The sequence below is a fragment of the Notechis scutatus genome, chromosome 6 (genome assembly GCF_049901735.1).
Source record: "Notechis scutatus isolate UNSWTSFEM ecotype Mainland chromosome 6, rNotScu1.2, whole genome shotgun sequence".
Classification (NCBI taxonomy): Eukaryota; Metazoa; Chordata; class Lepidosauria; order Squamata; family Elapidae; genus Notechis; species Notechis scutatus.
The window spans coordinates 20,585,054-20,603,387 of NC_142014.1; the positions used below are offsets into that span (position 1 = coordinate 20,585,054).

Here is an 18,334-nt window from a genome sequence, read left to right on the forward strand (position 1 = left end):
CGCTTCCCTCGGGCTCGGGAGGCTTTCCTCGAGCCCCTGGGAGGGCAAAAACGGCCTCCCCGGGCTCTGGAGACCCTCTGGAACTTCCAGGAGGCCCATTTTTCGCCCACTCCAACCTCCGGAGGTTTTCCTTGAGCCTCTGGGAAGGTAAAAATGGCCTCTCCAGGCTCCGGAGGCCCTCTGGAGGCCGGAAAGGGGCCCATTTCCAGCCTTCTGTAACCTATGGGAGGCCCGTTTTTTGCCCTCCCTGAGTCTCCGTGCAGGCCCTGCATTTACCTGGCATTTGAATGGGCCACATAGGGACTCTTGGGAGGGGTGGGATGGGCGGGGCCAGCCAGGGGTGGGATTTGCCAGTTTGCCGAACCAGCCATAAAACTAGCTATGGGTTCGCCTGAACCAGGGAGAACCGGTAGCAGCCCACCCCCTGCGTACATATCTATGTCATCTTTCAGGGAGAAGTGTTTCCTAATTATCCGGAGGCCATGCTTTTCTGGGAACTGAACACTGAACCTCCCTTATGTAAAACCTGCATTTTGTCACTGACTTAAGACCATTATTCAAAATATATCCCAGTGTTTTGATCTAATTAAACTAACTTTCATTTGCAGAAGTTCAGGACTCATTTGTAAGTCTTGTTTAGACTCATGATTATGCTAGTCCATACTCTTGAGTAATATTAAATAATTTCATTTCATATTGCTTGGAGGTAGAAATAAACTGGACAGTAGAAAACAAAAAAAGACCCAGAAGTGATTATTATACAGGGTGCAATTTTTGCAGAAAGCATGGCCATTATCAAACACTAGCCATTTAGATACTACTGAAAGTGTTGCATAGAAAATGTGACAAAATCTTTGTCAGATATTGAATTTAGACTCAGTTGTCCCTGCAGATGTAGCTTCTAAATGATAAGAGCTAAATCAACACTATGAAGTTTTACATAAATAAACATCACTTCTGAGTCAGATAAATTGTTGAATGACATTCTTCTGAGATGACAGTCTTCTGGCTTTTCTAGGGACAAAGCTTACCACTTTTTCTCATTACTAAAACATCACCACACTCGTCTTCAATTGGGAGAAAGATCTCGGGGACTACAATGAGGATCCGTCTCTTTGGAGGTGGGCTTATATTCCAAGTGCATTCAACATTGGCTGGGTAATCTCCTGGATAGTTGGGGGATTCGATGTATCCTGTATAGTCTCCAAGTTCTCCACCACATTGTTGATCTACAGAGAGAGAGAAAGAGAGAGACCACGAGAAAGAGAGATGAAGTCAGACTGAGCTGACCTACTCATGTTTTAGTTTCTACAACAGGGATTCTCTTCATCTACTTATTGGTCTCATTTTAAGAAGCTATACAACTGTAAATAATTTTGCATTTTAAAACTCACTTCATTAATATTACTTTGGATGATTTTCCTTTGGGGTCTTGATCTAACTACCGTATAAATCTAATTGTGTTATGTTCTGTAAGCCTGGGAGTGAATATCGGTCTTTGGCTATGCTTTGAAATGGGTGGGCGTGGGAAACATTGTTCCTCTTTGCAACTCCTTCAATTCCTAGGGAAGACATAGATGCTTCTAAGAATGATGATCAGGGGCTGTATTTATGCTCTCCAAAGCATATTTTTGCTTCCAAATAGAAGCTGTAGCACAGCTCCAGTCTTTCCTTGTATGTAGAGACAAGACTCAAATGGTAAAAGCTCTTTCATCAGCTCAAATGGGATGCAGATACATCATGTTGCCTTTTAAAAAGTTAAATATTTCTCTTTTTTGGGGGGAGTGGGGTAAGCCAAAGCCAAATTTGATAATGTGTGAATGTTTCCTCTTCCTGAAAAAAAGCTTCCTGTTTTGGGGAAGAAAAGGAAAATCTATAGAGTAGATATGACTTTTCCCTTCCTCATAGTAAGACCGTATTTCCCCTCTACTACATATGCTTGCTATGGTTAGCAAGGTGATGCTCACAGTGAACACTTGCTCTGAATTAGCTTAATTTAACACGAGTGACAGCATCATACGGCCAACCCTGTTGACTAGGTACCAACACGATTTACTTTCTTCTGCCAAGGAAGAGGAAAGCTATACATGCAAAAGTATACTTTATTATGTATCCTATATAAGATATATCATTTTGTAGCTATATCCTGTTTCAGCAGACAGGAGCAGTGGCTGTTCTCAGATGATCTCAAAAAAGCTAAGCAGGGTCAAGCTGGGTTAATACTTGAATGGGATGCCTCTGGAAAATCCCAGTGCTATAGTTAGGCAAACCACCCTGGGAATAGGCCAGGGATGGGATTCTACCGGTTCGCACCTATTCGCTAGAACCAGTTGTTAACATTCTAAGCAGTTTGGAGAACCGGTTGTTAGAAGAAATTACTGGCCTAATCCTGTAAGGAAGGCAGGAAGGAAACATTCTGGTGTTGCTTACAGAAACTGCCTCTCCGTTAACCCTTATTATATTCTTGGCAGGACTAGACTTCCTGTTTCAGGATCATCTCTGGAGTTTTTGTCCCCTCCTTTGCTGGTACTTTGCTTTTGTGGAGTGACCATTCAAAGTTACAGTGGCACTGAAAAAAGTGACTTATGACCATTTTTCACACTCACGATTTTTGCAGCATCCCCACAATCATGAGAGGCCAGGTGAGGAGATGCATGCCTCGATGTGAGTGATGTTGAGTTGGCCACTCCCAGCCAGTCAGCCACGCCCACCAACTAAGCCACGCCCACAGAACCGGTTGTTAAAAAATTTGAGTCCCACCCCTGGAGTAGGCCATGGCAAAAAAAGTTCTGTCTTCTTGCCAAGAAACCTGCATATGTCCATCAAGTCATCAGAAATCACACTTGGCCTGAAAAGCTTTTTTTCTAATTCAGATAATAATTAAATATGGATGATATACAGATTACATCTAAATCGTCATACTTGTAGATGAGCAATAAATAACCAATGAACAATATTATTAATGTACGAAAATGAGCAAATATCAGTACTCTGTACCTGTTTAAACTTCAGTATCTTCCTCAAGTAGAAAGTATAAAATAATACACTTGATTGTTATGTTTCTTTGTACCACAGAGAAGGTTAATGCAGACCTTGGAGGTCTTCTAGTCCAACCCCCTGCTCAAGCAGGAGATACTATACCCTATACCACTCTGGACAAATGGTTCTCCAATCTCTTCTTAAAAACCTCCAGTGATGGAGCACCCACAACTTCTGAAGGCAAGCTGTTCCACTGGTTAATTGTTCCCACTGTCAGAACATTTCTTCTTAGTTTTAGGTTGGTTCTCTCCTTGATTAGTTTCCATGTCATGCTTCTTCTTCCTTCTGGTGCTTTTGTAAATAGGTTCTCTTCTCTGTGGCAGCCCCTGAGATATTGGAACACTGCTATCATGTCACCCCTGCTCCTTCTTTTCACGAGACTAGACATACCCAATTCCTGAAACCATTCTTTATATGTTTTAGCCTCCAGCCCCCTGATCATCTGTGTAGCTTTTCTCTGCACTCTCTCCAGAGTCATGGACCCTTAGAATATGTCCTTTGCTAAGGAAGACATTTCTTCCCTCTTACACAGAGAACAGACTGCTAAGATAGTGCTTCCATAATCTTTATATTATTTTAAAGGAAGTAAAAACACATTAGAGAGACGTTGAGACCTTCAATTTTTATAGTAGCACCAAGAAGGATTTTGTATGGGAAAATTGCCTTGATGCTCAAAAACAGTTTACTTGATGTGATCTGAGGCTGAGTTCCTTCGCACCTCACTGTCTTACTCTACTGCTAAGGATGGATCAGGTTTTAGACTGGCTGAGGTTAGAAATGAATTCTGCATTTTGATGTTTACATAGCAGTCAAGCAAATAATCACTGAATTTCACCTGTAAGATTTTCAAACTCAACTCAGTTATATAATACAAGTGTAGCTTACAGATGGGCTATGACTGGCAATAAGATTTAAGATTAACTAATTTAGTAACCTGCTCACAGGGCATTCAAGGCAATATTGGAAGTAAGGCAAAACTTACTTTTACAGTGTGTAACGTTAGTGGAACCATCAAAATCTGTGCTTGTATTTCCAGGGCAAGTGATGCAATAATTCTGGCCAAATTCAGGTTGGTAGGTTCCTACAGAACACCTAATACATCTGTGGGTTGTAGAGTTGTAGTAATGGCCAGGAGAACAATGAACTGTTTAGAAGAGAGGCAGGTTGTTTTACAATGTACGCAAGATAAAAGGAACAGAGGAAAAATAATAAAGAAATACATCAGGCTGGCACTGGGCAAAAAGTCTTATCTCAGATACTTTTGCTACTTTTTAAGGCAAATAAAATACCTGTTATATTACAAATCAACCCGAAACCCTCACTGAAGGCACAAATGACCAGTCTTAAACTATCATACTTTGGATGCATTACAGAAGTGGTATTCAGCAGATTCTGATCAGTTCTGGAAAACCGGTAGCGGAAATTTTGAGTAGTTCAGAGAACCGGCAAATACCACCTCTGACTGGCTCCATCCCCATCTATTCTCCGCCTCCCATTGAGTCCCAGCTGATCGGCTGGGTCTTCTTTGGTTGCCCTGCACAGGAGAATGGAGCTGGAAAGCAGGTTGGTGGGGTGGGGAGGGAATGGGACTTTGCAGTAACCTTCCCCCAGGAGTGGGGAGGGAATGGGGATTTTGCAGTAATGTTTCCCTAGGAATGGGATGGGAATTGAGATGTCATGCCCCTGTAGGAATCTGATTCCGAGGGGGAGGCTGAGCAGCTGGCAGGGAGTGGGAGCGTGGCTCCGGTGGCTGGGGAAGAAACTGGGGAAGGGCAAAGTCCGGCTGGTCAGAACAGGGGAGAGGTAGAGCAAGGCAGAGGGAATTCAGAGGAAGATCCAGGCCCATCCCCCCTCTTCAACCTGGGGGAAAAAGGGAGGAACGGAGAAGGGAGCAATGTGAGTTGTGTGGTTTAGGGGGGAGGAAAGGGTCCTGATTCCTTTCATTAGCTGCAGCCGGGAACACAGTGTTTAAAAAGGGAGTTTGCGCATAGCAACTCATGGGCAAAGTTGGAGGTATTAAAGGGACTTTTCTTACTTATGTGACTGTGTTGCCTTTGTGCCATGCCCTGTGTTGTCATCACAGGAGATTTTACAGTATCCTCCTGCCACGCCCATCAAGCCACACCACGCCCACAGAACCGGTAGTAAAAATGGTTGAATCCCACCACTGATGCATTATGCAAAGACCCAGTTCTTTAAAAAGGCTTTGATGCTGGAAGGAAAGAGAAGGAAGAGGACGACCAACAGCAAGCGGGGTGGACTCCTAAGTGGCGAGGCTTGGAAGAACAGATACAGCATCATGAAGAAGTTCTATTTGTGGGGTTGCTACGAGTTGAAAAAGACTTGATAAAACATAATCAACCCATCATTTTAGGGTATTCTTACATTTTATTTTGAGCTGCCCTAATAATATAAGGAAGGATAGAATATAAACTTACCTTTAGTTTCGCAGTCTTGAAATGAAACTGCGCCATCATATTTTGTCCCCAGCCCTCCACCGCAGGGGAAACAGAGGGTCCTTCCTGGTTCAGACTGGTAAGTGCCAAGTGGACACAGTCTGCAAGGTTTAAAACCATCAGAAGAAAACTGCCCAGGAGAACACTGTCCTAGAAAGGGAATAAATCTATGGTTTACACATAAATATAGCTACAGTTATCTCAGTGCCTGTGACATTTACTCTTTGGGATTCCTGTGGGATCTTTTCTTTTTTTTTCTGCTAGAAAACAACAAAAGGCTTTGGAAGTTGCAATCATGTGACCGTGGGACACTACAACTCAGAGGTGGTATTCAGCAGGTCCTGACCAGTTCTGGAAAACCGGTAGCGGAAATTTTGAGTAGTTTGGAGAACCGGCAAATACCACCTCTGACTGGCCTCGTCCCCATCTATCCTCTGTCTCCAGAGTCCCAGCTCATCAACTGGGTCTTCTTTTGTTGCCCTGCACAGGAGAACGGAGCTGGAAAGCAGGTTAGGGAGGGAATGGGATTTTGCAGTATCCTTCCCCTGCCACGCCCACCAAGCCACACCCACAGAACTGGTAATAAATTTTTTTTGAATCCCACCACTGCTACAACTGGTTGTAAATGTGAGCCAGTTTACCAAGTTCCCAAAATGCAACCGCATGATGTGGAGTGCATGCACACAGCAGTTGTAACTTTGAGGACGAGTGATAAGTAGCTATGAAATCTGTTGTAACTTCAAATGGTTAGTACGCGATCAGATATAGGTTGAGGACTATTGTATAAGATATATTGTAGGAAACTCAGAGTAATCTGATTGATGTTTCACATGAAGTGACTATGCATATATGAAGGATCTAAGCATATTCCAGGAAACATTTAACAGTCACAACAGAAAAGTCAGTATAAACAATGGTTTACTGGTCAGATCACAACTTCAGATTTCTCCTTTTGTCCTATTTTTAATTAACTTTTCACTCCAGTTTCTGAATGAAATTTGTGAAATGAAATGCACATGGAAGTCATAACTTTGATGAGGATCATAAGTAGCTATGAAATCTGTTGTAACTTCAAATGGTTGGTAAGCGATCAGATGTAGGTTGAGGACTACCATATAAGATATATTCTAGGACAGGGTGCCTAACTCACAATGATGACCAGGGGTGAAATTCAACCGCCTCGCACCACCTTGGGAGAGATGGTAGGGATGATTTGTATCCGTTGGCCCCGCCCACGCCCGCCCACTTCCTTTTAGAGGACTGAGTCCCACCAAGCCACGCCCACAGAGCCGGTAGGGAAAAAATATGAATTCCACCCCTGCTTGATGTATCGCAACTTTTTCGCCCTTCGCTAAAACAGGGATGGGTGTGGCCAGCACATGATGCATCCGGCCCATGGGCCGCGAGTTTGACACCCCAGTTCTAGGACATTCAGAGTAACCTGATTGGTGCTTCACACGAACGGATTATGCGAGATCTAAGCATATTCCAGAAAGCATTTAGCAGGCACAACAGACCAAGTCAATACAAAACAATGATTTGCAGCTCGGATCACAACCTCAGACCTCTCCTTTTTCCTATTTTTTATTAACTTTTCACTCCAGTTTCTGGATGAGATTTGTGAAATGAAATGCTACTACTTGCCTCCACATTCTAACACACTTCGTGCACCTTCAATGCCTTGCCCATCATTCCCTGGACAAGGTTCACAGGAGAGCTGACCTTCTGTGTCTTGATACGTTCCTGGTGAGCAAGGGATGCATTGATTATGTTCTCCACTATAATAGGTGCCAACGCTGCAGGTAACTGGGAAAATAAAAATCAATTCTATGTTTATTACTGCTTCATTATCACAGTGTCTTCCTAGTACAAAAGACAGCCTAGCCATTTTTTCGGGGCTCAAAAAAAAATAAGACCCGGCCTTATTATATGAGAAACACGGTATCGATCACTGGCAACCATCCCTTTAAACTGATCACACCCTTGTTCAGCTTTACAGTAGATAAGATATTGCAATCTTTGAGTAATATTTTAAATCCCCACAGAGCATTGTTGCTACTGTGTTCCTCCAACAACACGGCCTCCCCCAATAGGAAGTCCCAGCATGCTTTATAGGCATAAAATCAAATTAAGCCCCTCTCCCCAAATTAAGGCCTATATTAAACATGCGAAATGGGGAGGAATGGTGGGGGTGGGCTTGCCGTTAGGAAGTACTTTTGCTGCCTGTGTTGACTTCAGCGTTGGTGGGGCACTTCGTATCGGGAGACCTTCTGCCACCGTTGCTTTCCCTTCTCCCCATGCTGCCGTGGTGTTTAAAGCAACGCCGTGGCATTTGGCGCAGCCGCGCGCGGCCAGCTAGGGCTCTTCTCTACAACCGGAGCCCGGTGGAGACACTCGGCTTCAGGTGTTCCTGTCGCCGCCTTCCCTTCGCCTTCGAAGGCAAAGCCAATTCTTTTAAAAACGACACCCTACTACTAGTACGACAAAGACTCCCCTGCCCGAGAGGGCAGCCCAACCCCACGTGGGGAGGCGAATCTCCTGGGACCGCAGCGCAGGATCGGCCCACCCCAGGAGAAGCACCCAGTCGCCATCCCTGCCTGGCTGCCCTGTCCTAGACCGCAAAGAGCTTTGCCTGGGGCGCCCAGCGCAACTGACAGGCAGGCCCTCCTGCCCGGTGGCGGAGCTCTCACCAAGGCAGTGAGCGCCTCCCTGATGGACCCTCTGCTCATCCTGCCAGGGCCGCACCAGAGCCGTGTGGGCTGGGCAGAGCCGGGAAAGCGAGCCGCGGGTGCGCGCCTGCCTGCCAAGCGAAAGAGCCGGGCCGACCCAAGCTTGGCTTCCTTCCCAAGTCCCTCCAGCCTGAACCCGAAGGGGCCACTGGGAGAGGCTGCCCGAGGCAGTGATAGCACCCACCCATCTGCGGACAGGGAGGCGAGGTGACGGCAGTGCTGCTTCCCTGGCTGGTGGGTCCGGCAGAGAGAGACCGAAGCTGCCCGTCCTTTCCACCCCTTGCCCATTCCGTCCCCATCCCCACACATCTCCAAACACGCCGGCAGTTCCAAATGCTGCAGCGGCACGGGCATCGGGCAGAGGTGCTCACTTGGCAGGGCTCAGCTCAGAGGAGGATGCGGCGCAGGCCATTGCCTTGCCTCCCTGTCCCCTCCTGGCTCACTTTCCCAGCTCTGCCCAGCCCGCACGGCTCTGGCGCGGCCCTGGCAGGATGAGCGGAGGGTCCGGCAGGGAGGCGCTTGCTGCCTTGGCGAGAGCTCCGCTGCCGGGCAGGAGGGCCTGCCGGTCAGCTGCGCTGGGTGCCCCAGGAGAAGCTCTTCACGGGCTGCCCGGCGCCAGACAGGGATGGTGACTGGGCGCTTCTCCCGGGGTGGGCCGATCCTGCGCTGCGGCCCCAGGAGATTCGCCTCCCCATGTGGGGTTGGGCTGCCCTCTCATGCAGGGGAGTCTTTGTCGTACCGGTAGTAGGGCGTAGTTTTTAAAAGAATTGGCTTTGCCTTCGAAAGTGAAGGGAAGGTGGCGACAGGAGCGCCTGAAGCCGAGTGTCTCCGCCAGGCTCTGGTTGCAGGGAGGAGCCCTGGCTGGCCGCGCGTGGCTGCGCCAAACGCCGCGGCATTGCTCTAAACGCCGCAGCAGCACGGGGAGAAGGGAAAGCAACGGTGGCGGAAGGTCTCCTGATACGAAGTGCCCCACCAACACCGAGGTCAACATCCAAGCTGTTGCTGCCCGCCCACCTGAGGATGCAAGGGGGAATTAAGTCACCCCCGAAAAGACGGCCTAGCCGTTTTTTCGGGGGTCAAAAAAAAAAAAAAGGCCTAACCTTATTTTGTGAGAAACACAGTAATATTAGAGCACATTTTTGCTTCTATACATAAAACAAGCTCTGAAATCTGTACATATTGTTGACAATACAGTCAAATTCTGTATTTGATTACAGCAGTGTTCTACTGACTGTAATATAGCTGACATATTAACAAAACCTGTATCTGTGAACAAACACCAGGAATATGTTAAAGCATTTGGATAATCAACTGTTCAGCTTTAAATGGAGGAGTGTTAAGGTAATGAAGATTTAATAGCTGACCAAGATGCTGAACTGTTCAGCTTTAAATGGAGGAGTGTTAAGGTAATGAAGATTTAATAGCTGACCAAGATGCTGAACTGTTCAGCTTTAAATGGAGGAGTGTTAAGGTAATGAAGATTTAATAGCTGACCAGCTGTAAGCCAAGATGCTGAACTGAGGATGAGTCAGCAGGGTACTGCCGATTTAAGAAACTGTCTACATAAGGGAGGCCATGAGAGGGCGTATCTCTCTCTCCTCGCGTTCTATCTCCATTGTAGTTCTCCGTGCAGAGTAATGAAGGTTGCCTGCTTTCCTGGTATGTGCCTAACACGTATATGTATGGATATAGCAGTCTTGTATATAAACCACTGTTAAAAGACAAAGCCTCTGCATGCTGTGTTGTACTCCTGGGTTGTCTCACAATAGTAGTCACGTTGCAAACTCTCTGACAATCAGGCATCTAATTTGTTCAGTTTAGATAAAAATATGAATCAGAACTGCAACAAAAACATCTGGAAAATCCTCTCTTAAGAAAACATTTTTTTCTGGGCATGTGAAGTAAAGCATTTTATTCAAATCTTACCACATTTTCCATCTTGCTGCACTTGCCCAGTACTGCAGGAATGTCCTTCGTTGACAATTTTAGCTGCCTTCTGAGCTATTTCGTACTCTGTCCCAGAAAACTGAATGAAAAATTGCTGCTTGTTAATAGATTTTCTCAAGGTTTTGATAGCTGTTTGTAGTTTCTGTTCCATTCTTTTCCTCAAACAGTCAACATTGCAAGTGTCTAAGAGGGAGAAACAGAAATGTTAGAATCAATTTAGAGCTGAATTGGAACACAGTTTTCATAGTCACCTTGCTACCTCGCTGGGTCCTCTAATTTGTCTGGAGTAAAATATATTTCTGAAGTTACTGACACCTCCAAGAAAAGGAAGCCATTCATATCAATAATTGAATTAATCTATCTCAATTAAAAAAGAATTATGTCTCAGACAATGTTGCCTGCTACACCTGTTATATCTGAATCTGTATATTGAATTTCCATAGCCTTAGAAACCTTGCTTGTGATTCACTTACTTATTTCCATGAAAAAAAATCTGCAAATCTCTCCTTATGGAATCATACAATCTTCAGAAATCTCTTTACGGATTCAGTAGATTAAATTCTCACATGCTGTTTCTAGACCTGTATATTGGTTCTACTAGATGCCCGTTCTGCAGTCTAGCTGCCTTTGTTCTTGGTCAGCACTCAATTCCTTAACTTCATCCTTTTGCTTCCGTATAAGATCACAATCTTATAAAGTTTAGGATTAGGCATATGCTTGCTTTTATTTTTCTTTGGGGCTATTTGATATACACTGAAGAATCTTATGACTATCACTTATTTTTAGACACAATTCTTTTAGGCAGTATACATGAACTTAGGCAGTATACTTACACATATACATACATACATACAGTCCAGTATTATCAAAACCAAGTCAGATAATTATTTCTACAGACAGATTCCCAATAGCATAAACTTCTAGGGATATGAGTCAAGTTTAACCTTGACCTCAGTATGGAGTTTTGATTTCCTCTCCAAAAAGTGAATAGTGAGAAGTGAGAAAAGTTAAATTTGGTGGACGGTATCAAGTACTATAAAAGAAATCCATTGGAAGAGCTTCTGGGGAATGAGCTATACATTTGTGGAATATTTGTGTATGTGTACCCCTCATATTAAATATATATATAATTTATATAATTTATATAATTTATATAATATATATATATATATATATATATATATATATATATATATATATATTCTTAGTATATTTATATATATAAATTATGCTGAGTAATCAATATCTAATGATACCAGAGGTGGGTATTCAGCAGATCTCATCTGCCATCATCAGGCTTCCCAGAAGCCTGATGATGGAGAATTCTGCTAACGGCCAACTTAAAGAACTACAATGACGTGAATACAACACCAACCCATATATATATATATATATATATATATATATATATATATATATATATATATATATAATTTATATATATTTATATATATAAATTATGCTGAGTAATCAATATCTAATGATACCAGAGGTGGGTATTCAAAGGTTCTGACGGTTCTAGAGAACCGTAGCAGAAATAGTAGAACCGGCAAATACCACTGACTGGCCCCGCCCCAACTATTTTCTGCCTCCCAAGTCCCAGCTGATTGGCTGGGTCTTCTTTTGTTGCCCTGCACAGGAGAACGGAGCTAGAAAGCAGGTCAGTGGGATGGATAAGGAATGGGATTTTGCAGTAACCTTCCCCCAGGAGTGGGGTGGGAATGGAGATTTTACAGTATCCTTCCCCTACCACTCCCACCAAGCCACGCCCACAAAACCAGTAGTAAATTTTTTTGAATCCACTGAATGATATGGATGCTGAAGAATGTTTGGACTGTGCATTGCAACAGAAATAAGTCTTTATAAATACATGAAGGTGGGATTAGTTCTAATCATCAATACTGGCTTAAAGAAATAACACAAACATATTTCACTAACCTGAAACTTCTTCAGACTTCATCTCCATTTCAAATTCAGCCGTGATATGGGATACTTCTTTTGATGGAGATTTTCGCCCACGGCGTTTTTTCTTAGAGGAATCACATTTGAGATTTACAAAAGTTATGTGGCAATTGTCTGCACAGGGGAACTGACCTACTTTGCACAACAGAAACAACACGGAAAAAATTAAGCTGTGTAGTAGTAGCATTACACATTGTCCCAAAACAAATTGATTGCATATGATTGGTGGACAATCAGAGGTGGTATTCAGCAGGTTCTGACGAGTTCTGGAGAACCGGTAGCGGAAATTTTGAATAGTTCAGAGAACCGGCAAATACTACCCCTGACTGGCCCTGTTTTCTGCCTCCCAAGTCCCAGCTGACCGGCTGGGTCTTCTTTTGTTGCCCTGCGCAGGAGAACGGAGCTGGAAAGCAGGTTAGTGGGGTGGGGAGGGAATGGAGATTTTGCAGTATCCTTCCCTTGCCACAGCCACCAAGCCACACCTACAGAACCGGTAGTAAAAAAAAATTTAATCCCACCACTGTGGCCCAGGGGAAAAAGCAGACTTTACCTAAACTGCTTTTTGTGCGAAAACCTCAGAACTGGCTTTGCTTCTTCTGTACAATTCTTCTGTGTAATTGTCAGTAAAGCTATACTCTTGGAAAGAACAATGAGTTTCTTTTGGGCCAACAGGATAGTTGACAGGACCACTCATTAAGTCACTTTTCTCAATGCTGTTAAAACGTGGAACGGTAGCTAAACGAAAGTTGTAAATTGAGGACTACCTGTAATTTATTCCTATTACTGTATCACTACCAATGCAATTAAAAGAAAACAATTAGGGCAGTTCCCACAACTTGCAAAACAGAATTAAGCAAAACCCCAAAAGTTAATTTACACTGAACTGAGAAAAAAATATAGTGTTTCACTAGGTGTTTTTTTTTCAATGATTCAGAAAAAACCCTTGTACCTAGAAGAGTTTGCTGCTTTCCAACTTCCTTAATCTTCTCCTTGTTCCGAGGCCTGAAGTGACACTTGGCATCCTTAATTTTAAAGCGAGCCTTCTGCTTGATGGGTGGCATTAAGATGTCTAGAAGAAGAAAAGAAATGATAATCTATTCTACATTTTTAAGAAACTAAAAGATAGCCCTGGAGAGTTTTGTAAATAAACGAGAGAAAGGTTAAACAATAATTTTATATAACTGTTTTTAATGCTGGCATTGTGAGTAGCATAACATTTGATGAAACCAAACGTCACGCCTTTCATACTAATATTTTTTTACTGAGCCAGATTGATGATGGATTTGGTGACAGGAATTCTGGAAGTTTGATAGATAAGAAAAATGTTCTTTTTTTTGGAAAGCAATCAAAGGCTAATCTATTTACTTATTTAGGATGTTTATATTCTAATCCCAGTGGAATCCAGGCAGAATGTAACAGTGCCCCAAATAAAATGCATAGTCAAAGAACCCCAAAGTACAACATAGATGAAGAACGCCCAAGGGTGTGCTGCTGCGGGTTCATAGGGGTTCGGGAGAGCCCCTAGTTAAGATTCTGTGCAGATTGGAGAACCCCCAAATCCCACTTCTGGCTGGCCCCGTCCACTCCATCCCGCCCCTCCCAGGAATCCGTACGCGGCCCATTTTGGATGTAGGTAAGTGCAGGCCTGCATGGAGGCCCAGAGAGGGCGAAAAACAGGCCTCCCGGAAGTTTGGGTAGGCCGGAAATGGGCCCGTTTCCAGCTTCCAGAGAGTCTCCAGAGCCGAGGGAGGTTTTTGCCCTCCCGGAGGCTCAAGGAAAGCCTCCAGAGCTCGGGGAGGGCAACAACACCCCTCCCGCTGTGGAGCAGGAAGCCAACTAGGCCACGCCCACCATGGTCAACCAGGCAGAGAACCCTTTGCTAAAAATGTTGAAGCCCACCCCTGAGAACGCCATGTCTCAGGATTCCAAGAGGCTGAGGCTCACCTCAGCTCACCTATTCCTTTTGGAATATTGACAAGGTAGGGGCTACATGTACCTTCAAGGAGGAGATAAAGTGGGGACTGCCACAGGCCGTTATATAGCCCATTTCACATAAACTTCAGCGGGGAGGAGTTCTCAACAGGCCCTCTTTATTTTTATTTTTTACAACAAACCTTATTGATTATAAAACTAAAATATCAAACAAACACATACACAACACACAAAAGAAGAAGAAAAAGAAATAGGAAAAAAGAAAATGATTAAAAACTAACAATTCTACTATCGACAGTCTATGGTTCCTTGTTTGTTATCAATATTGGTGATATATTTACAAATACATCTTATTGCGAATATATAATCACTAACTCTTTTAAAAAAAGCTGGCTGGGGAATTCTGGGAGTTGAAGTCCTCCAGGCTTAAAGTTGCCAAGGTTGGAGACCCCTGCTCTAGAGCAGTGATCCCCAACCTTTTTGACGCCGCGGCCCGGTACCGGCATCAGCTGGGCGCCGTGGCCCGGTACCGGCATCAGCTGGGCGCCGCCATCTTTTTTTGATGAAAAAGTGCTTCCGTGACTCACCGGTGAGCTTTCTGAGCTTTCCGGAGAAATGGCTTTCTACCGGAAAGCTCACCGAGCTAGCTACGCCGCCATCTTTTTGATGAAAACGTGCTTCGGTGAGCTTTCTACCGGAAAAGCTCACCGGAAGCACTTTTCATGAAAAGATGGCGCGCCCTGGCCCGGTAGGAGTTGTTCCGCGGCCCGGTACCGGTCCGTGGACCGGTGGTTGGGGACCCCTGCTCTAGAGCATTTCTCTTCCTCTTCAGATTTGAAATACACAGAATATTACTTTGTATTTCCTTAAAGAAACTTCCCTTTAAAATCCTATACCCAGAAGACAGAATAGGGTCACTCACCAAAATTGTTAGGATGCAGGTGTTAAACTAACTACGTCAACAAATTGCAAAGAGTATTCTTACCCATACAACCTGGAAGTGTACTGTTGCGTTTTTGTTGTGACTTGCCCTGTTGTACTGGCATGCCACAGCTTACTGAATAGCTATTTTCTGAGTCTGAACAAAATAAAAAGAGAAATATATATATATCAGTACATTCCTTTCCTTCCATTGATTTATAGAAATATTGTTAAAATCTATTCAAGTTAATTAAAATAGCTGGGTACAAGGCTGTCTTGACATCCAGATGTTGCCCAATCAGTTTGACACATGTTTAGTTGATCAAAATAATAATAAAGAAAGGAGTCATTTATATCTGTAAATAATTTTTCCCTCATAGCTGCTAGCTGTGGAATAGGATGAAGCCAGAGAAAAGCTTAGGTCAACAGTCACATAAGGATTCTTTCTACAGCAGGGGTGTCAAACTCACGGCCTGCGGGCCAGATGCATCACGCGCTGGCCACGCCCACGCCCGGTTTAGCAACGGCGAAAAAACTCATGATACGTCATGTGATGCTGCTGTGGTGATACAAGCTTGACACCCTTGTTCTACAGGTTCCGGGGCAGCAGAAAAATTTGCTGTTCTCTCTCCCTCTCCCTCCCTCCCCCCTCCTCTCTCTCTCTTATACACACACACACACACACACTCCCCTGCCGTGCAAATGATGCTGTTCTTCTTCACCAAGCTATGAGGATTGTATTTCCTTCCTGTCCTACCAGAGGTGGTATTCAGCAGAATCAGACCAGTTCTGGAGAACTGGTAGCGGAAATTTTGAGTAATTCGGAATAACACCTCTGACTGGCCCCACCCCCAACTATTCTCTGCCTCCCAAGTCCCAGATGATTGGCTGGGTTTTCTTTTGTTGCCCTGCACAGGAGAACGGAGCTGGAAAGCAGGTTAGTGGGATGGGGAAGGAATAGGGATTTTGCAGTAACTTTCCCCTGGAGTGGAGAGGGAATGGCGATTTTACAGTATCCTTCCCCACAGAACTGGTAGTACAAAATTTTGAATCCCACCACTGTATCCCACCAAATGTTCACCAGCCTGTGAAGAAACTTCTGTCCCAGAATTGGACTACACAAGCATTTTACAAGCGCATTCAAAGACAGCTCCAGTATGGGTTGCTACCAGATGCTAGTTGGGGTGCTTTTCACTATGATTTCCGGAACAGAGAAAAATAAGTTCATTGTTCAGTGCATATCAGCTGCCTACAAGGCCAACCAGCTATTGCCATATGACAATGCCAGACCAGAGAAGAGTTTGGGGAGGTACCAAAAATTTTCCCTACCGCCTGTATAGGTGAGCCAGAGTACTCAGTGTAGAGGAGAAAAATCTTGTTTGAAAAAACTGGAATGTCCCCTGGCCAACGTTTGAAGGTAAGGATATGCTTTTAAATGGCCAAAAGGTGTCCCTTTTAATTCAACCTAGTAAGGCCATTTGACAGGGACCATGATTGAATGGTCAGTGAAAGGCCTCAAAGGGTAACCACAATGCTCAACTCTTTTGTACAATAACCTAATTATTAGTAATAGCTTACACATAGCTTTACTGAATATTCTTCCCATTAGTCTTGCTCCTGTTATATTTACAAACAATTTGTTTGAACAGTACTTGCTGAAATGCATTTTAACTCACTTTTAATGCCACTGGGTGGTCAAAAGTCAAGAATGCAGCTAGTACGTATGTTGCACGTAAAAATGGGTGGAACTTCTATTGCATCGTTGTGACACCATCTTGACCTTTTTCAATAGACCTTATAGACATCTCTGTGTAATTTATTTTATGGACCAGGGGAAAAAAAAATGTTTTTTAGATACCAACCTGGAACGAAAAGGGTGTTGGATGGACAGAATAAGAAACAGTTCTCAATTCCTCCTGATTTGCTACAGAGCAACTGAGCTTTGGGAACTGGATTGGCACCGGGCAAACATTTCACCATCTCTGAGGAAGAAAAAAGCAGGAAGGAAGTGACTCATTCAGATGACTGGAGGATAGATCTTGCAATCAGGTTCCTCTTGCTTCCAAGTGGGGTGAGCAGAGCAAGCAAGTGAGCCAGGCTGAAACAAACTGAATAGGTCCCGCGAGCATAAGCCAAAATGCTAAATAAATAAATAAATCCAAGGATGTCAAATTTCTCCCTGTCACATTGATGTCATATGATGTATGATGATGTTTTTGCCTTCGTGGAGTTGGGATGGGTGTGGCTTGTGCGTGATGCATCCGGGCCACGGGCTGCCAATATGACGCCCCTGGCTCTAGCTCATGGGATTCCCTTTAAATAAGTTTCTAAGATATATCCAGAATGAAAGATAAGTGCACTTTGACACTGCTACTACCCTGTTTCTATACGGCCTCCCCAATAGGAAGCAGCATGTTTTATAGGCATGAAATGAAATTAGCCCCTCCCAAATTAAGGCCTATATTAAAACATGTAAATGGGGGAATGGTGAGGGGGCTTGGTAGAAGTACTTGTGCACCGGTATGGTGCTGCCTGCGTGACGATATGAAGTAGCCGAGGTCAACATCAGCCGTCGCTGCCCCCCCCCAAGATGCAAGGGGATTAAGTCACCCCAAAAGACAGCCTAGCCATTTTTGGGCTCAAAAAAAAAAAAAAAAAAGCCTTATATAGAGAAACACGGTGTTGCAGCTTTTCCTGAAGAAGCATACCCAGTATCCCTCATCCTTTTCACCTATGGGTTAGATTCCTTCAATTTGCTATATAGAGTAGAGTAGAGTAGAGTAGAGTAGAGTAGGGTAGGTTAGGGTAGAGCAGAGTAGAGTAGAGCAGAGCAGAGCAGAGCAGAGCAGAGTAGAGTAGAGTAGAGTAGAATAATGGACTTGGAAGGGACCTTGGAGGTCTTCTAGTCCAACGCCCTGCTCAGGCAGGAAACCCTATACTATTTCAGAAAAATGGTCATCCAATCTCTTCTTAAAAACTTCCAGTGTTGGAGCATTTACAACTTCTGGAAGCAAATTGTTCCACTGATTAATTGTTCTAACTGTCAGGAAATTTCTTCTTAGTTCTAGGTTGCTTATTTCCTTGGTTAGTTTCCACCCATTGCTTCTTGTCCTGCCCTTCTGGTGCTTTGGAGAATAGATTGACTCTCTCTTCTTTGTGGCAGCCCCTGAGATTTTGGAACACTGCTATCATGCCACCCCTAAGTCCTTCTTTTCATTAAACTAGACATACCCAATTCCAGCAACTGTTCTTTATATGTTTTAGCCTCCAGTCCCCTAATCATCATCTTTGTTGCTCTTCTCTGTACTCTTTCAAGAGTCTTAACATCTTTTTTACACTGTGGCAACC

General features: G+C 44.0%; 1 protein-coding gene across 3 annotated transcripts in view; it reads right to left on the reverse strand.

Moving 5' to 3' along the window:
- The window catches only part of SCUBE1 (signal peptide, CUB domain and EGF like domain containing 1), a 186,715-nt gene that overhangs the window by 6,117 nt on the left and 162,264 nt on the right, over positions 1-18,334 (reverse strand). For all 3 annotated transcript variants that reach the window (XM_087969451.1, XM_087969453.1, XM_087969452.1), the window contains 9 exons: positions 16,849-16,968; positions 15,051-15,143; positions 13,083-13,202; positions 12,110-12,268; positions 10,151-10,354; positions 7,140-7,301; positions 5,478-5,645; positions 4,022-4,183; positions 1,032-1,229 (listed from right to left, as the gene is read on the reverse strand). In XM_087969451.1, coding sequence (XP_087825577.1) covers positions 1,032-1,229; positions 4,022-4,183; positions 5,478-5,645; positions 7,140-7,301; positions 10,151-10,354; positions 12,110-12,268; positions 13,083-13,202; positions 15,051-15,143; positions 16,849-16,968 — 1,386 coding nt within the window. The remainder of the gene's footprint in view (positions 1-1,031; positions 1,230-4,021; positions 4,184-5,477; positions 5,646-7,139; positions 7,302-10,150; positions 10,355-12,109; positions 12,269-13,082; positions 13,203-15,050; positions 15,144-16,848; positions 16,969-18,334) is intronic.